The sequence below is a fragment of the Acanthochromis polyacanthus genome, chromosome 21 (genome assembly GCF_021347895.1).
Source record: "Acanthochromis polyacanthus isolate Apoly-LR-REF ecotype Palm Island chromosome 21, KAUST_Apoly_ChrSc, whole genome shotgun sequence".
Taxonomy (NCBI): Eukaryota; Metazoa; Chordata; class Actinopteri; family Pomacentridae; genus Acanthochromis; species Acanthochromis polyacanthus.
Window position 1 is genome coordinate 9,175,896 of NC_067133.1, and position 19,999 is coordinate 9,195,894.

At 39.5% G+C, this 19,999-nt stretch overlaps 1 protein-coding gene across 2 annotated transcripts in view; it reads left to right on the forward strand.

Moving 5' to 3' along the window:
- The window catches only part of znf385c (zinc finger protein 385C), a 213,671-nt gene that overhangs the window by 179,830 nt on the left and 13,842 nt on the right, over positions 1 to 19,999 (forward strand). For both annotated transcript variants that reach the window (XM_022207387.2, XM_022207389.2), the window contains 2 exons: positions 1,161 to 1,271; positions 7,473 to 7,668. In XM_022207387.2, the coding sequence (XP_022063079.1) occupies positions 1,161 to 1,271; positions 7,473 to 7,668 (307 nt within the window). The remainder of the gene's footprint in view (positions 1 to 1,160; positions 1,272 to 7,472; positions 7,669 to 19,999) is intronic.

Here is a 19,999-nt window from a genome sequence, read left to right on the forward strand (position 1 = left end):
CCACATGGAAAAGAACTGACAGAGGAAATGAAAAATCTGATTGTAAGACTCAGAAAGATGGAAAAAGGACGTAGGGAGATCAACTAAAAATCAATGGGAGCACAGTTGCAGCAATAATGAGATGGTATAGAAGGAGCCGTAGTACCACTAATCATGGCTGCAGTGGTCGTCCTCCTAACATGACTCCACGGACAGCGAACTACTTTCACAGTCTCGCTGTGAAAAACAGGCAGCAGCTGCTTCATACAGAGGTGATCGATGGAAATCAGAGTTTCTGTGAAGCTCAAAGGCTTTGAATGACAGTTCGTAATATTAGCCTCGATAGTCGGCATCCGAGAAAAACACCCTTTTTAGCACAAAACTACAAGACGAAACTTTGCTGAAGAACATGAAAAGAAACCTGATGAATGTTCGAGAACACTCTTTGATCACATGAGACCAGAATAAACTTGTTTGGCCCAGATGCAGTCCAGCTTGTTTGGTGTGAACCTGGCCAGGACTGCTATAGTGAATGCATAGTCCTGACAGTGAAGAACAGAGTATGATGATATGGGGCTGCATGAGTGCAAAAGATGTTGGGGAGATGACTTTGATAGATGCACCATGAATGTCTGTGGATAAACCAAAATACTGGCTGACAAGAAGCTTGAGAGGAATATTCCAGCATGGATTTTCGAAGAAGAACAATGTGAAAATAATGACCTGGACAAGTTTATCACCTGACTTGACTCCAACAGAAAACTACCACAGTGAATGCATACTCCAGACAGTGAAGAACGGAGGTGGGAGTGTGATGATATGGGACTGTATAAGTGGAATTTATAGATGAATGTCTGAATAAACCAAAATATTGTCTGACAAGATGAATCCCATTCTGCAGAATAGTTTCTAAAGAAGAGAGCTGTGTAAACTACGACATGGACAAGTATGTTGATTGACGTGAATCTGGTCCAGCTCTACCACAGTGAAGGCATAGTCCCGAAAGTGAAGCACTGTATTCTGAAGAGAACGGTAGAGCAGGTTTACAGGTTTTGGCTGCAGTGATTTCCTACTGTTCGCCATGAATTTTTAACACGGTAAATCAAACCGTTGCTTTTGCTTTTTGGTCAAATAAAATCATGCAGATCTAATGCATTTGGTGGTTTGTTTCTGTTTTTCAGATGGATCCTGTTCAGAAAGCAGTGATCAACCACACATTCGGAGTCCCTCAGCCCCTCAAGAAGAAGCAGATCATCTCCTGCAACATTTGCCACCTGCGCTTCAACTCCACGGTAAGAAATAATGCGTCATCGGTTCCATGCCGCTGTTTAGGAGGAGGCTGTCGGACAAGGCGGAACAGAAAGAGACTGTAATTCATAGCATTAAAAGCAGCACCCTATAGCAGAGAGCCAGTCTTGCCTCAGAGAACATCATCATTCTGGGCTTCTGCTATCTTCTTGAATGTCAGTTTTTATTATTATCTCTGCAATTACCTCAGCTCTTATCTCTGACTCACTGCATGAGTGTGCGTCTATGCAAACTTGGAGTGTGCTCCTTCCTGCAAAATGAAAAGCAAGGGGTTTTTTTTTCTTTCTTCCAGTTATGTGTGTTGAAGTTTGTTCAGCTTTCCTTTCCAGCGCACTCTGCATGTGTGCGGCTTGTTTTGGTTTGAGGGATTAGACAGCAGGGAGAGCTGCCATTTATCAGCAACGAGCAGAAACAATCAGCCGCCGCAGCAGGAAGGCAGCATCCTCGGCTTCACGTCACATTTCTTTCCACCACCGCGAACAACAAACAGCCGTACTGTAGATGCAGCGCAAACATCCCGTGACATTTCATGCATATTCATTCAAACAAACAGATAATGGTGCAGAAAGCCTTAAGACATCTCAGGTCTGGTTTTTTTTTTTTTTTTTTACTTGGACTCCATCTTCAAAGCAGGTCTGAGGCTCTGGAGACGGAAAAGCAGACGTGCTCTTCACACAGTAGAGCAAATCCCGTTGGCTGCCTCTGCACAGCGACTTAAAGAGGAGTGTGAGGCCCGACGGTGGCTTTATCTGCCTCTCAGAGACCATCAATACTCTGCTGCACCGCCGTCCTCAGAGTCGGCTCAGATATACCCAGTTATCCCCGTGCAGGATGCTTCACTGCTGCTTATTTTAACCCAACCTGACCTCAAAGAGCAGTCTAACACCCGCAGACCGTCGCACTTTTAGACGACTTCCAGATGTTCTGGCTTCCACCCAGCCGCAGGGGTGTAGATCAGCCGCAACATTAACACCACTGATAGGCAGTAAAAAACAAAAAGCAGTCAAAATCTGGCAGCGGAATATTACAGTGGAATACAGTAATGTTCAAAAATGGGAAAGATTTTAGAAAATGATGAGAAATATCTGGAAAATAATTATATTTTTAGTTGATTTAAACACAATTTTAAAAAATACTGCAATTTCACAGAGCAAATATTTCAAAAAGCACAGATTTATGATTACTTACAGTTTTAGTCTGCATTTTTTAGGGTAGACATGTAAATTAATGTTTTCTCTTTAATTTGCTTCTTGTTTAATAAAATAGGGAAAATCTGTGAAATAACAGTTAAATTTTTTCACAATTTTTTTTTCAGTCTTTAATACACGTTTTGTTTTCAATTAAAAGCAAATATCAGCTTTTAAAAAGCCTTTTCTTTTATCTAATTTAAACACATTTTTAAAAAATTATTTTTTTGGGCAAACATTTCGAAAAATACTGATTTTTGATGTGGAAATTATTCCCAGTTTTAGTCTGCAATTTTTAAGTTAAGCTTGTAAATTAATGCTCTCCCCGTGATTTACTAATTATTCAATAAAACAGGGAAAATCTGTAAAATAAGTTATTCTTTATCATTTTTTCAATCCTTAATCTACTTTTTGTTTTCAATAAACAGAAAATACCAGATTTTAAAAAGCCTTTTCTTTTATCTAATTTAAACACATTTTTAAAATAAATTTATGCAGCAAATATTTAAAAAAATATTTACAGCTTTAGCTTGACATTTTTAAGATAGACTTGTAAACTGATGTTTTCGGTCATTTATTAATTTTTTAGTAAAACAGTTACAGTTTCTGGTCCAGGTAAATGTTGTGATTTTTAAAAAAATTTCCTTAAAGAAAACATGCCTAAAAAACCCAGCAGGTTCAGAGGATTCATTTTTTTAAAAAAGTTTAATTCAGCAAATGAAATGATTTAAAGGATTATTTAATGTACATATTTTGTGTTTCTATAGCACCACCTTCTGATGACGCTATGCAACTGAGTTTTTTTCTTTTTTGATATCCCAAAGCAGTTCATGAAAACAAGACTAATTAATTTTCTCTGTTTTATATCATTTTAAAGCTTGTATCAAAGTTGCTTCATAATTGTCTGGAAATACAGCTTAAATCTGCAGACGGAGGAGGTTGGGGTTGATGGACGGCTCAACAAAATGTTGCCTTTCTCAGTTTCTCCAACTGTCAACATATTTCACATGTACGTAATATTTCTGCTTTAATTCATACTTTGGGTCACCTTAAGATAAGAGGAGTTTTGTCAGTTGATAGTTTTTATCGGGTCTCTTTGTTACGTACGGTTTCATGTTGAAGATGATCGTTAGTTTTTCGACTTGAGTCTACAATAAACAGTAATATATTGCTAGGGTGTTTTAGGTGTCCAGAATACATGAACAGTGGTGCTGAAATAATGTCAAATTTCTGCAGTAGCACTACGGTGTGTGGGCGCTTTACTAGTGTGTAGAATTTATGTTTCAGTACAACTTGTGTACCCACTAAAAAAACCTACTTTTGTATTATTTTACTTCCTCTTGTGCTCCATATAACACATTGTAATACCGGAATATAATTGGGCTGCTCGTATTTATAGCTCAGCGCAGCAAAACCGACAAATGGCAATTCTGATAAAAAGGGAAATACTTCCAGAGCAGCCACCCAATAATGCAGAGGGCGACTCGAGGGGAACAGTTTTATTCATTGAGTTAAACAAACCAGCCGCCTGAACAGCTTTATCTGCTCTTTCTCTGCAGTTTCATGTTTTACACCCCCCCCCAACACGTGTCTGTGTGCTTTTATCTTCATCGCTGGACAATCTGGAGCCCTTTGAAGATCCCCGTGCGTACTAGAACCAAAGCTCATTTCACACCTTGTCCTTCTTCCTACAATGAAACTCAATTGGAGGCTCCAGATTCGTCACATCGGGCGACTCTCCGAAGCCTTTTCACGGCCGATCGGTCACACGATGTGCTGATGTGAAGGAGTTGTTTCTACCGATGCTTGTATCTCTGTAGTAACCTTTATTTGCAAACTGGACCGATTGTGTTGTGAAGTCCGTATTGAGTTTGCAGGTTGCGTTTCATTCCTCCGTGTGTTTATTCATCCCTTATGAGTCCTTCAGAGAAACGTCCAGTCTTTTTATTAATCCAGCTCAGTGCCTGAGGATTTGCATGATTTATTTCTCAAAGAAGGGTTAAAGTGAAGACATCTCAGGTAGAAGGGAAAGCTGCAGCATAATCCACCTGCTTCTTAACTCTCTGAACTCCAGTTGCCGTGCATTTGCATATTTTTCCTCACTGTGGTTCATTTATCTTTGCAATATAAAGTCCTGCGCCTCTATGGAAACAGTGTGACGGTAATAATGTCACAAAGACGCAAAGAGACCTAACGGATGTAAAAATTAGAGACAAAAATGACAGAGACAGAAGAATGTACAAAAACATTAAAATAGGCAAAAAGGCACAAGAAGGTGCAAAACGACACAAGGGGACAGAAATGACATAAAACCCAAAAAGACAAAAATGCCTAAAAATACAAGAAGATGCCAAAACAACACAAAAAGGCACAAGAAGATGCAAAAAAGACACAGAAATAGACAAAAACGACAGAGACAGAAATGCCTGAAAATAATACAAGAATATGCCAAAGCAACACAAAAGGCACAAGAAGATGCAAAAAAGACACAGAAATAGACAAAAACGACACAAAGAGACAGAAATGCCTGAAAATAATACAAGAATATGCCAAAGCAACACAAAAAGGCACAAGAAGATGCAAAAAAGACACAGAAATAGACAAAAATGACACAAAGAGACAGAAATGCCTGAAAATACAAGAATATGCCAAAGCAACACAAAAAGGCACAAGAAGATGCAAAAAAGACAGAAATAGACAAAAACGACACAAAAAGAGACAGAAATGCCTGAAAATAATACAAGAATATGCCAAAGCAACACAAAAAGGCACAAGAAGATGCAAAAAAGACAGAAATAGACAAAAACGACACAAAAAGAGACAGAAATGCCTGAAAATAATACAAGATGCCAAAGCAACACAAAAAGGCACAAGAAGATGCAAAATGACAAAATAAGGGACAAAAATGAAACAAAAAGACACAAGAAGATGGAAAAATAAGAGAAAAAAATGACACAGAGAAAGATACAAAAACAACACTAAAAGACCCAAGAAGATGCGAAAGTACAAAATCACCAGTCACTAAAGGCTTCATGGTTGCAGAGAGGGGTGCAGAATATTTTTGTTTTTTGCAGAATCTTGTTACTGCAAATGTTTGTTTTCTGCAACTTTTCCAAACAAGACACAGAAGATGAAGAGATATAAATTTTTAAAAATGTGATTTTAAACTTACATTTGGTTGATTTTCCAGACAAAACTAAAATAATTCCAAGGACCATCAGAAAGTTGAATATCCAATGAATTTCAAAGTTTTTACAGTGATAAATTGTGTGATTTGGATCTTTTCGTAAAGTTAACAAGCCTTTCAAACTCGCTGTTGGGATTTGGGTTTTAGCGAGTCAAAAAGTCCTCCCCATACTGCTGTCACAAAATGCAAAATAAACTATAGAGACTAAAGAAGTTTGTATTAAAAAAGTGCAAAACTTTCAGGTTTTTACAGATTCTTTTTTAAATGTATTTCTCAATATTCCAATCTCACAACCAATATTTCATTATTATTTGTGATATTACTTTGCAGTATTTTCTATTCTACTCATATTTTCTTTTTAATTTCAGTAAGATATACCATAGCTTATTGGGGGTTTTTTCTAGACATGGAATATTTCATTTCATGTAACTTTTAAGAAGAATTTCCTTCAGGTATAATAGGGATTTATTTTATCTTATTGGTTGCTCTTTTCCTTCTTGTTTTGTTTTTTTTAAACATAATCAGTTTTGGGTTGTTTCATGGCAATTTTGAATGAAATACCACAATTTTGAGCTGAATTTTTTCATTTTTTTGAAAGAAACTGTCACAGATAATTAGTTAAAGCACAGTTTAAAACTTGAAAATCAGAATATTTTTTGTATTTTTTTTGCACAATATTCCAATTTCACAAGCAACATTTCATTGTTTGTGATATTACTTTAATACTTCATTCCTAGCATTCTTATAATCTTATTGCTTACAGTAATGTATCACACTGTATGTATTTTTGCATATCTCTTTATGTAATTTGTGTTTTTGAGCATAATATTGAGAATAATGGGGTTTGATCTTATTGGTTGTTTTAGCTTTGTGTCGTTTTGTTTGGTTTCTTTTTCATAATGTGGTTCGACAAAACATTCTTTTGCCAATTTTTAATAAAATACCACAATAGTTAGTTACAGCGCCATTTGAAACTTGAAAATCGGTTTACTTTTTCTGCTTTTGCAAAGTCTGGCTCTGAATCTTTTCCCAATTTAACGTTTTTTTTTTCTTTTTTAAAAAAGACAACTGCAGAGTTAAAGATAAAACTGTCCAAATTATTCTCCATTTGCCTCCATTTTCACTTTTGGGAGCCTTTATGTGATTTGGATTTAATTTCAAACCTCATTTAATAATGGTTGTACTGTGCATATTGAATTGGTGATTCTGTAGAACAATTTTCCATAATTTGCCTGGATTCTTTTTGCTCTGTAACTGTGGAGCTGATGATCCTCTCTGGCTGTTTCAGCTTTTAATGAGTGATCTCTGTATTGATTCTTGTGTATCGGCGGCTGCTCTGACAACAGCAGGGCTTTGTTCTCGGACTGAACGGGGTCGTGAGAGTGATGAGAATGTGAAGGTGAAACCACAATCCAACCGGAGCGACATTTGCGTGTCTATCGCTGCGGTGCAGTCAGTTGAAAATGCATCTGATTTGTGCATCACGAGAGCCAGAGTGCGTTAGCATTAGCCGCCACATGTGTCCCGGTTTTGCGGAGCTCGACTCTCGCGGCACACATTAACGGGGCGGTTGTCGAGATGGAATGCGCTCTCTTGTTGCATATTACACATGCAATTATACCTCTGGCCTCCCAATGCACCGGCGCTGTTATCAGGTGGTAACAGACTCGAATATTCAGCCGTGCATTTTAACATTTACTGCACGTGGACCCTAGTCTCTCCAGCAGATAAAGCGCAGAGTGTCAAACTCTTTGCTTTTTTATTTCCCTTCCCTGTTAACTTGGTTTTCTCTCTTCCTCTTCCTCCTGCAGAACCAAGCAGAAGCCCACTATAAAGGCCACAAACACGCCCGGAAACTCAAAGCTATGGAGGCCCAGAAGAACCGGCAGCGACGAGCCGGAGAGGCTTCGTCTGCGGGGAGGGAACGAGACCGAGACCGAAACAAGACGTCCACCGCAGAGGCAACTCTTCCTGCACTGTTGGACACGGCATTAGAGGAGGGAACAAGTAGGTATAAACACAAAGAGATAGGAAGCTGGCTAAAAAATAGATTCCTGTTTCATCTCAAAGGAAACATTTCTTTTATTTCTAACCTCTGGTATCATGGGATGGTGGTCTATCACTGTTTACTTTGTTTATTCTCTCCCTCTTTGCTTAGGTTTAACCCCAAAAACTTCAGAAAAGTATTAGAAAACATCATGTTTTGGTTGACACTTTCACGACAATAAGTACAGGTTAGAAGCTTGATTAAGGTTAGAAAGAAACTTAACTTCATCTTGAAATTAACATGTTTTCACCAATGTTCCCTCATATTTTGATCTGACATGTTTCAAAAAATCTGCAAGAAGCTACAATTTGTTAACTGTAGCATTTAATTTCTGGGTGTATTTTTGCTCCCATCACATTTTTCCTCACTGCAACAGTGCAGTATGACGGTAATAATGATATAATGATGCAAGAAAATTTTAAAAAGTGTGCACACACACACAAAAGATGCAAAAGTAAGAGACAACAATGACAGAAAAAGACACAAGAAGATGCAAAAATGACAGAAAAAGAGACAAAAATGACACAAAAGACACAAGCAGATATGAAAGCAGCACAAAAACGGACAAGAAGATGCAAAAATGACACAAAAAGAGACAAAAATGACACAAAAAGAGACAAAAATGACACAAAAAGATGCAAAATCACACAAAATATGCCAAAATAATGACTAACAAAAATGACACAAAGGCATAGTAAGATGCAGAAAATGATAAGCAACAGGATGAAAACAACAGGAGAAGACGTAGACAGAACCCAAAAATGTCCATATAAATAGTTGTAGGAAAGACCAAAACTTTCTTTTAGGACTTTTTCTGTCACTGTTTGATTTTCACTCGCCGTTTAGTTCATCTACCAAAACTGTATCGGACAATACCATGCTTTGGTTTACACTTTCTAACTGGTAAGTGCTTGTTAGATGTTTGGTTAGAAAGACATATTTTCCCACATGGGAAATCAAAGTTAAGGTTTCCAACTTGAAAGAGCCACGAAGTCCACATAGGAGGTGGGAAGGAAAGATGTCTTGGACTTAAATTTGGGTTTCACTTACTGTTTGGTTGGCATGAGGCACTAAAATTATGTGGTTAAGTTTAAGAAAATATCCTGCTTTGGTTGACACTTTCACAGTAGTAACTACATGGGTTTGGGCTTTTTGATTAGATTTAGGCAATTATTAGAGTTTGGGTTCAAATATCACCCTTTCACAACATTTTTGGAAGCTTTTTCTCAGGATCCAAACATTAGAACTAAACTTCAAACCTAGCAGCAGGAGTTTCACTGAGAAGACCAGAGTTTGTATCACACATGGGACCAATATTCTTAGACTTCAGGGTTTTTTTTTCATTTATTGGTTACTTTCTGGTTTTGACTTGGTGTTTTGTTGAGTTTAGGCAGTAAAACTACGTGGTTTGGTTGAGAAAAATGGTGGTTGACGCTTTTATAAAAAAATAATTACATGTTAGAAACTTGAGTTGAAGTTGAGGCACCAAAATTTCTTGGTTAGGTTTTGGAAAATGTCTTGCTTTGGTTTTGGTTTTTATATTTTAAGTACATGTTAGGAGTTTGGTTAAGACTTGAAAGAAACCTAATTTAATTCAAGCGTACTTTCTCGCCTGAGAAGTCGTACAAAAGTCCACATATGGAGGTAGAAGAATGGAGGCGTATGTCAGAAACGGGACTTTCACCGAAGAGATCAAGTTTTGCATGTGGTTTGGCATCATTTCTCTTCCAATAAAGTGTAATTTTCACTCATTGTTTGGTTGGATTTAGTAAAAAATCACACTGGCTGATGATTTTCTCAGTTAAACCTGTGCTAGAAGCTTGATTAAGTTTAAGTTTGAGGACAGTTTCAGGGTTTGGATTAAAATTCGACTCTCTTTGGTGACCCGTTTGATGCTTCTCCTCAGGATCCTAAACTGCATTTTTATTTATGTTTTCAATGAAATCTCAACAAATGGTAAGACTTTGACATAGATGGAAAGACGTCCTGTTTGAAAACGTCACAAAGTTTGGGTCAGTCAGCACAGGGCTTTCTTTGAGAAGACCAGGGTTTGCATCAGTTATTTTCAGAATTAGGTTTTGTTTATGCTGTCTTCTTGGTTATTTTAGTTCTGAAATAAACATATTTTCTCATCTGTGGCTTTGTAGATAAAGGTTCTGGTTAGAAAGAGCCACAATGTCCACATAAAGAGTCAATAGCAGGACTTTCACCCAGAAAGTATGAATCCTGTTTGGGAGCATTATCGTTAGACTTTGGTTTTGTTTTCACTCTGTTTGGTTCAATTTGTTTTTTAAAATGGAATCTTCTCCTTTACTTTCTTGGTTGCCAGTGTGACGAGTCTGGTCCCATCTAATATATGATTAGTTTGCTGTAATGGAGCAACAGTAAAGCAATTTTTAAAGAAATGGAAAAGATACTGTATGCTGCATTCAGTGAGGAACATAATCTGTTTCCCCCAAAACATATTTGAGAAGGAAGTTTAGTTCTACAGAAACTTCATTTTTCCATCCTTCTCCTTCTTAATGATCGCTTTATCTCGCTTTTGGTTTTCTAATTCCCTTCTCTGCTCCGCTGCATCTCCCTAAACCCCCTCCATCACATTGACAGCTTCCATCCTCCTCGGTATCTCAGCTGCCCTTATCTTGTCCCTCTGCTCCGTGGTGCTACACTCGGAGATTACATCTTCTGTACACCTTATCCCTCCACGTCCTGCCCTCCGATCCCCTCTGCACTTCACGCCTCCAGCCCCGACCCTCCATCGTGCTCCTAGTGATGAATGAAGGCCTCCGAAAGTTGTGGGGTTGTTGGAAGTCGCGGAGCAAGAGATGCTGTGTAAATAAAGAGGCCGGCCGAGATCGATTGAACTCTCGCTGGCGTCGTTTTTAGCCCCTTCGCCTCTTAATTTCCACTACTCCCCCTCACTCCCTCCTGCTCGCTGCCATCTATCTCGGCGAGATAGGAGCAGGAGAAGGTGGCTGCAAAGGCAGAATTGGTGTGTTTGTGCAGCGTGAAAAGAACGGCGGAGTCGAGAGGCAGCGAAATGGTGGTGAGAGCTTTCATTTAATGGGCTGTCAAGTGGAAAATAAAGTTGAAAGAAATCAAAGTCGCTCATCTTCTTTTACAAAAAGTTCAAATGTTTTCACTTTGGTGGTGTAAATATAGACATTTTAAAGTTTGGATAAAGGGAGGGGAGCGAGTTGGTTTTCTCTCTCCTCACGAAATGAATGTTGACTTTTCCAAACCACACAGCTGCAACTTTAGAGCATGAATCGCCCCGATGGCATTCTGGCTGCAGAGCGAGCCCATTACCATCTCATGTTGCACTTGTCGGGGTCCACACTTTTCATTTATCCATCCAAGGTGATGGCAACCGAGAAGAGGTAGAGCACTTTTTTTCCAGCTCTCTCTTCCACTTTTCGACTTCCCTGCCCCGGAGAAGATCACCGTCTGAGCAGAATTTCAAAATGCCAGACGGAATATCAGAGCGGAGATATGAAGGTGGAGGCAGTTTATACTTTATCCCCCCTGACAGACATGGTCATGTGCACATGCACACACTTTTTTATTTTTTTTATTTTTTGCCTCCAGCACTAAGAGTCTCCTTCAGAAAGGAGAAAGTGGACAAAAGACTGGCAGCCTGATAACGCTCTCATCAAATCTCATTTTAATATTCCGCCGTTGCAAAGGAGACTTCTGAAAGAGGGAAAGCGGCGGTGGAGACGAAACGAGATGAGTGGAAAATGAAAGATAAGATGAAATGAACGAGGGAGAGGAAGGAACAGGAGAGGAGGAGGAGGGTCAGAGTGTCGATAAGTCAGAGCTGGTGTATAATTTTACAGTTCCGAGGCAATTTTGTGCGGAGGAACACTCTTTAATAAGCCCAATTGTGTGACTGGCCTAATGTGAAATTGAAATGCAGCAACGCGAGCCAGTGCTGGCACGCGCCACAATGCCAAACTGTAATGGAAGAGTGCTCCAAATTAACACTCTATGAAATGAGTTATGTCTGCCATGAAACTGAAGGCTGGCGGGGAGGCGTCGCAGGGTAATGCCCACGTCGTCTGCCATCGGGAGCCAATAACACACCTGTCGGCTGGTCCTCTGAGCACGTTGACTGTCTGCCTCTGAGCAAACACACCCCCTCTGGACACACGAGGTCGGCCTCATCAGCTTCATTAGAATGCCTACTAATGCATATTTAGACACAGGAGGCGGCTACTATTCACAAACCACGTTATGACTGCGAGGCTCTGGACGGAACTCAAAGTGCACAAATTGTTTTCCGAGTCTATTTGGGTCATTGCCACTGCGGAATGGACCAGGTAATTAAAATTTGGGCCTCACCACGGCGTAATTAGCACAACACAACCACTAATATGGATATCTTATACCATCGGGGAAGCTGTGTTTGGCACTATTCGCACAAGAAAAACAGCAGCATCAAGTGTAGCCCCCCAAAAAACAACATTTGTTATTTTCAACTGACAAGGCCCTCAAGAAATCTCAAGAATTATGACTCTTGTCCGTCGCAGTGCAAGAATGAAGCAGTGTGATGTTGCTGTAGGGCTGCAAAATCAATAGAGGGACGAGGCTGGGGTGGATGGTTCGGGCCACGAAATACATGGTTTGGATTTTGACAAACACTGTTGTTCTGTTAGCAGTGGTGTGAGATACGTCAGTTACAAGACTGCCTATAAAAATCAAGAACAGAACTTGATTTGAACTTCTAAGTCGAGCTAGTTTCATTGCACAGTGATACTCTGCTCCAAGTGCTCCTGTAACACTACCAGGAATTCCTGTTATGTAAACTTTATAGACAGACTCTTTATTGATCACACAGCAGGGAAATTTGCAATTTGCTTGATCATTAAAAACGGTGTGAAAACAATTTGAGCTTCATTTGGGGTGCCAAATGATACGATTACCAGAGTGGAATAATGGTTGCGTTGTTGTGATTACGTAGCCTCATGCCGCCGTTGTACCACACTTCAAGTTATTTGAGCCAAATCTTGTTCTTCAGATGCCTCAGGACGCTACAGCGGATCTCTGCTTAAAAGTTGAAGAACATGCTTGAGAGACTTTATTTCCTTTGTCCAATTTTGCAAGCTGCAGACTTTTCAACTTTGTAAATTGTTGTTTCTTCTCTTGATGTTAGCCGCAGACCCACCTTTGGTCACCACGATGATTTTCAGCGTGAAGGTAGATGCAAACCCACTTTGCTCACCATAATGATCTTCCACATGAAGGTTGGATCATTTTGGCTGTTGATTGACAGATTTTGATATTTTCCTACTCAAATATGTACCTAACAGTGGCCTCGAAACATAAATTTGACCGTCTTCATAGAAGTAGGCTCACTATGCAGCGATACTCTGCTCCAAGCGCTCCTGCAATTTTTGAGGTGATTGTATGTGAACTTGAGTACTAAATCTCTATATCTCTAAACTATGCGAGAAAACACCTTGACCTTTATTTTTTGGATTGAGAACAAACTCCATGCAGTCATATGCTATTCCGACACAATTCAGGTTGTTTGCACTGAATGTTCTCTTTCAAATGTATCTCAGGATGATACAGTAGAACTTTGCCTTGACAGTTCACTGTAAAAATTGAAGAAAACACTTGAAAGAGTTGACTTCTGTTGTCCGATTTTGGAAGCTGCCGACTTTTCCACTGTGAAAACTGATGTTTCTTCTCTTAATGGGAGCTGCAGACCCGCTTTTTCAACATTTTCTTCTCTACTCCAGTTTGCAGTCCATGGAGAAATCTCAAATGTGCAATTCAGGTCCTGACTTGTGACAGTTACTGCTAACACATGCTACATGTATGTAGCCATGACATGTTCCTATCATCGTATGCAAACATGTTTCTCCTCACAAATATACACTTTTGTTCGCTTTACAGCAGATCTTTCCAACACATCTTCCTCTTTATAAATATCCTGTCGTGCAGAGAGCCGCAACAATTCACACGTACTGAAAGGAGACGGCAAAGGCAGAATTTCCAATCATACAAAGGGACTAATCGATGCTTATAAACTGCGTCCCAGAACAACAAATGACGGTGACTGAGCGAGTGAATGAGTGCCAGGTCGGCGCCGAGAGACACAGCGCCGGCATCAATCATGACAAGCATCAATCACCTTCGGCTTTGATTGACTCTGCTGTTGAAACCGTCTTCGCGGGGACTCCGTCTGTCAGTCACTGCCGTAATGATGATTTAAAGCAAAGGATTTTTTTCCCCCGGGGAAGTTGTTTATGTTCCGAGAGCTGCCTTGGATCAGCACTTGCCAGCTAAATCAAGCACTTGGTGTCTTTATGCGAGTGTGTGCATAATGATATTTCGTTTGCTGTTTGGCTGCGAGATCTCTTACAGTTGCGCTCCAAAAACCTGTCGGATTTAACGGTTAAAAACTAAATTCCGTTCAGGTTAAAGAAACCTGATAACTGCCTGCAAAGCACTGACCCAGATATCCAGTGTTTGCAGCTGCGTGGTTCTGATGGCAGAGCTGAAATGCTGCAGTTTGGTGCCAGCTTCTGTGATCATATACATAGTTGGAGTACAAATAGGAGGAAGAGAGGTGTTTTTTTTTTTTTTTTTACTGAAGAGTGGGACAGTTTTGGCTTTAATCAAAAAACTGCCAATCACAATTTTTCACAGATATGATTTTGAAATTGCTTATTTTGTCCCAAAAAATAACAACCCAACACTCAGAGGGATTTCATTTCCAATGTTATAAAATAGAGGGCAACTTTCCAATGATGACAACAACACTAATAAAATATATAGATACATAGAGTAGACAGCTATAGCAAGTACTCCCCTGTGCAGTGTCACATAAATCTCAAATGAAATTGCTTTACTCTTTAAAATGGAACAGTACGGTATTTGCTGTTAGAGATTTTATTTCAGCTGCTTTTATCTGGGAGGTTTGTGTTACTTCTCTTTGCTCTTTAAAATAGTATTCTGTTGAATTTGAATAAGGTTTTCCAGGTCATATTTTTACTTTGTGTGCTGTTTCTCTCATGCTGGAATATTCCTCTTATTTAGTTTCTTAGCAGCCATTTGACATGTTTATCCACAGATATTCATCTAAAAATGTAATCTCCTCAACATCTTATATCATCACACTTCCACCTTCGTTCTTCACTGTCATGACCATGCATTCACTGTGGTAGACCCGGTCAGGTTGGAACCAAACAGGCTGGACTAAATCAGAGCCGTACAAATCAGTTTCATCAGACCAAAGAATGAGCTCCCAACATTCATCTGGAAGTTTTGTGCTGGAGAACATGTTGACTGTCAGGACTATGCATTCACTGTGATAGTCCTCGTCTTGCTCACACCAAAGATGCTGGATTCCAAATGAATTGAACAAATTCATCTCAGTCTCAGTTGACCCAACAATGTGCTCCAAAGATTCATCAGGCTTCTTTTCACGTTCTTTAGCAAAGTTTTATCTTGCATTTTTGTGCCAAACAGCAAGCAAAGGCATTTTTCTTGTCCTCCGTCCATAGAGGTTGATGTTCTGAAGTGTCCTTAATACTGTCTGAGCTTCACAGAATCTCTTCGTTTCCATTGATAACCTATGTGCCAAATCTAAATCGGCTGCCTGTCGAGGCCAGATTGCGAAAGTTGTCTGCTGTCCATGGAGTCATTTTAGAAGGACGAGCACTGCAGCACTGATTAGTGGTGCTATAGCTCCTTCTATGCATCCTTTTTACTGCTGCAGTTGTCGTTCCACAGTCATGTGGATGGTTGACATGTACCACCCACCTAAACATTGCAGGTCCAGGAACCGACCAACCTCCCACCTCCTGGGTTCTGTATTTTCATTCTTGCCTTTTTTAAGTATTTGTTTTCGATTGTACTTCTGAAGAGTTACTTTACTGTTCAGAAAAGAAATAATGCATTTACTGAGGGGTGATGCAGTTTCGAATCATTTGGCATTTAGGTTGATATTGCACATCTGCTTTGTGCTGTAGATAGATAATCAATAAAACCTTAAACACTTTAGTTCTGTTTTTAATTGGCAGAAGTGCGCTTCCACAAGAACCAGTGGAGTGGAGCAGCTTGATAAATGACTGGAAACAATCATCAATATTACCTGTGGATTAGCTGGTTGATTAATCGACTCGTCATTGCAGCTCTGCTTTGAATGTAATGGGGAAAGATTCTGTAAAAATGAAGTCACCTGAAACCCCGGCAGGCGCATTTGAAGTGATTTTCAGCTGAATAAAAGTCCCTCATGATCTGAATCCTCGGATTTTAGTCGCCTTTGATTCCCACCAACCTCCAAGTCCTCCTGTGTAACGGCTCCCACTAAATCCATTGATCACTATCAGTCCCCTCTGGAGACTTCTCAGGTGGCCTTGTCTTTCAGATATCATACCTGCCCACCTGAAACAGAGCTCAAATCCCTCCTGGGTCAGTCTCATTACAGCGAGGGGACTGTCTAATCTTGCTCCTATATGGTCTTTTTTTTTTTTTTGCTTTGGTGGGGAATGAGAGAGGAAGACCCTTATCTCCAATGATGAATTTACTCAGAGACATAAAAGGGAAAATCAATGGTTGTGCTCGAGGTGGGTGGTGTGTGTGTGTGTGTGTGCGCGCGCCGGACTCCAAATGAAATGGAGATATTCAGCTAGCGTAGCGCTCGGTGCTCTGGGGTGAAGTGTGCGACTCCCCCGGGAGGGCGGCGGGGTGAAGGGGAGATGTGTAATGGAACTCTGGCGACTTATCAGCCAGTCGATGGGTTTGTTTATATTGACTGAGACTCCAGGTCCACTTGATATTTGAATAGCGAGGCAGAGCGAGGCGAGGGAGAGCGGGCCGATGGCATTTACTCGCCTAAACCAACTCTAATCTCGTCGGTTCCACATGGTTTTAAACAAAGGCTCATATTATATCGGAGAACGGCACAAAGCCGGCAGTTGAAAAGCACCCTTAACGCGACATCCAGTGTTTCGCTAAGAGAGAAATGGCTATTTGGAGATTATTCCGGTCGACTTTGCATTTGCATTCGGAAAGTTAAATCAGTTTAAAGAGTGTTTTGCTGATTAGGCATGCAAGGATGTTTTTGTCCTGTTTTCTTCTCGTCAATGTCACGCTCTGTTGGGGTTTTACTGCAAATACATTTGTTTGTTGGTATTTTTTACTTTTTTTATTTAAACAAACAGTTTCCCACCAGATTTATGAATCCCAAGTGGCTTCTGGGTGTTTTTCTCCTCTTCTTAGATTTTTCTTCACTATGGTTTAATTTTTTACTGCCATCTAATGTCCTTAACCTCTATCTAAACAGAATAATGATGGCGAGAAAACTCTGAAATGGCAAAGTTATACTGCCATGAATCATAAGCAGATGAAAAGAAAATAATGTTGAATTTCTTTGATTATTTTTTACAAGCATTTTTTTTAAAAAACTGTACATGTACAACAAGTGCCGATAAGTGTTACCAATATGTCATGGCGGCGGTGGCAGGCAGCAGTTTGGCAGGTGCTGCTGCATCCGTGTCTGTATCTCTCTTAAAACAACATGAGAGATCGCCTGACTTTTTTATAAACGGAACTTCTGCATCTTGGAATATACGTCTTAAATACAGTAAAGCAAGGGCACCTTCGTTACATCTTTGGGCTACCTTGTATGTGCTGCTTCTACTACTGACTCAACTGTGGGGAAATTGGTCTGCCATGTGCAGATGCGAGCGCTCCTCGGCCTTCCAGAAACAGGCTTCGGTGTGCTTGGATGTAGTTGAACCAGAACCACTTGTATCATGGTGCCAGTACACGTTATACGCAAATGTTTTAAATGGCGGACGAGCGTGCATTGGCAGTGCGCTACTTCAGCGGCGTGGCCTAAGGCAAACATTGGTGCCAACAAGTTGGACTCGGAAATACTCTATCCTGCTTTGTTCGTTTTTACTTCTATGCGGAGATATCCACTTAAACCCTGGACCTGCGGACCACATGAATCGAGGGGACGCTTCAAAATCAGCTGTTCCCTCTCCTTTGGTGGAAATGTCGCGGCCCCATTTTTACGAGGCCTGTGTGGGAAGACGAGGTAATGCTACAAATTCTACTCCTAATAACATCTCCGGGACAATGTTAACGCCTTTAGCTCACGCAAAATTAGCAAACACTGCAACTATCATCGCTGCAAAAAAACAACAGCATATGAAACTGTTTGAGACTGTAAATCACGCGAGCGTGCTCTGGAACCCGAAAACTAAGCCAAAGGGTATTTTCGGAGGACATTTGAATATCCGTAGCGTTGTCTCAAAGACTGAGCAGATAGAGCATTTGTTGACTGATTCAAATCTCGATTATCTCTGCTTGACAGAAACTTGGTTAACCCCGTCTATTCCTTCATCAGTTGTGAATGTGCCGGGATATACTTTATACAGGCGTGATAGATTGAAGGGTAAAGGCGGTGGTGTGTTGATCTATGTAAAAAATCATATTCAAAGTCAGATACTGGATTTTAACGATTGTAATCTGGAATGTGTTGGTATCATTATTACTTTGTCCCCCCAAATGATTTTTTGTGTTATTGTAATATATCGACCCCCAAAAGCTACTAATGATTTCTTTGTTTCTCTTGGTAGACTGCTTAAACAGTGTGAGGGAAAGGAAGTTATTCTTTTGGGTGATTTTAACTTAAATTGGTCTGAGAGATCGTGCAGGTATAAACTTGAGGAAATAACAAAATCCTTTCAAATGACACAGATGTTAGATAAACCAACGCGAATAACAAAATCTTCACAAACTTTAATAGACCTAATATTTACAAATAAGCCTGAGAGAGTTACTAAAATTTATAATTTAATTACAGGTATGTCTGATCATAATTTAACCTTATTAGCTCGAAAATTGACAAAGGCAAGGTATAAAGAAGAAATTCAAATTAAAGGTAAAACATGTATCACTTTTATTTCAAAGAAAGATCTGAATCAAATTGAAAACGATCTAAAACAAATAAACTGGACAGACATCCTCAAGAATAAATCTTGTGAAGAGGGTTGTCATGATTTAATGTTAACTGTAAATAGTATTTTAACAAAATATACAAAAAATAGGCAAAGAAGGCAAAGTACAAAACAAAATTTGCCGTGGTTCACTACAGCTATCTGGGAAATGATGAAAAAGCGAGATATGGCATTGAAAGCTTTCCTGAGGTCCGGATTAATAACTGATCGTCTTAATTTTACAAGTCAGAGAAATAAGGTTACAGTAGCACTTCGAAAAGCCAAGGCTGGGTTTTTCCTTGACATTATTAAAAATGCACAAGGAAATAGTAGAATAATATGGAAAACTATTAATAAATTGCTTGGAAAAGAAAAATCTGAAAGTGAGGGTATTCGTCTTAAAATAAATGGAAATATAGTTAATGATTCTTTGGCAATAGCAACAAATTTTAATGATTATTTTATAAATGGTGTCAAAACATTGGCCAAAGACTTTAAATTCGTTGATCCTATTTCTGTCATTAATGACAATTCCAATATGATCCTTTGCCCAATAAATACAGTTAAAGTTAAAAAAATAATTACAACATTGAATAGTAGTAAGGCAAAAGATATTTATGGTATAGATACAACTTTTTTAAAACATTATAGGGATATTTTTTCTGATCCATTAACAAAGATGATTAATCATTCGATCAGGGAGGGTATTTTTCCTGCAGTTTTAAAACCAGCCATTATTACCCCTATTTTTAAATCTGGAGACAAACAAGACATGAGTTGTTATCGTCCGATAAGTATTCTTCCTGCCGTATCAAAGGTGCTTGAGAAAATTGTTGCAGAGCAACTGACCAACCACCTGGACTCACAATTACTCTTAAATCCAATGCAATTTGGTTTTAGGCAAAGATATTCAACAGATTCAGCCTGTTGTTATTTTTTGGAAACAGTCAGGGCATTCATAGATCGGGGAGGGGTGGTGGCAGCAGTCTTCCTTGATCTGCGTAAAGCCTTTGATACAGTTAATCATCAGATATTGCATAATAAGTTAAATAAATATCATTTTTCTAATCATACCCAAAAGTGGCTGCAATCTTACCTAAGTGACCGACATCAATGTGTGCGGGTGAATAACGCTAAATCTGAATTTAAATCTGCCTCTATGGGAGTGCCGCAGGGGTCTATTTTAGGACCCTTGCTTTTCAGCATTTATATAAATGACCTCCCTGCAGTGTGTCCTGATGTTGAGATAATAATGTATGCCGACGATACGGTGATTTTTACTTTCGGGAAAGATGAGTTTGAGGTTGTGGAAAAGTTAAATAAGGAG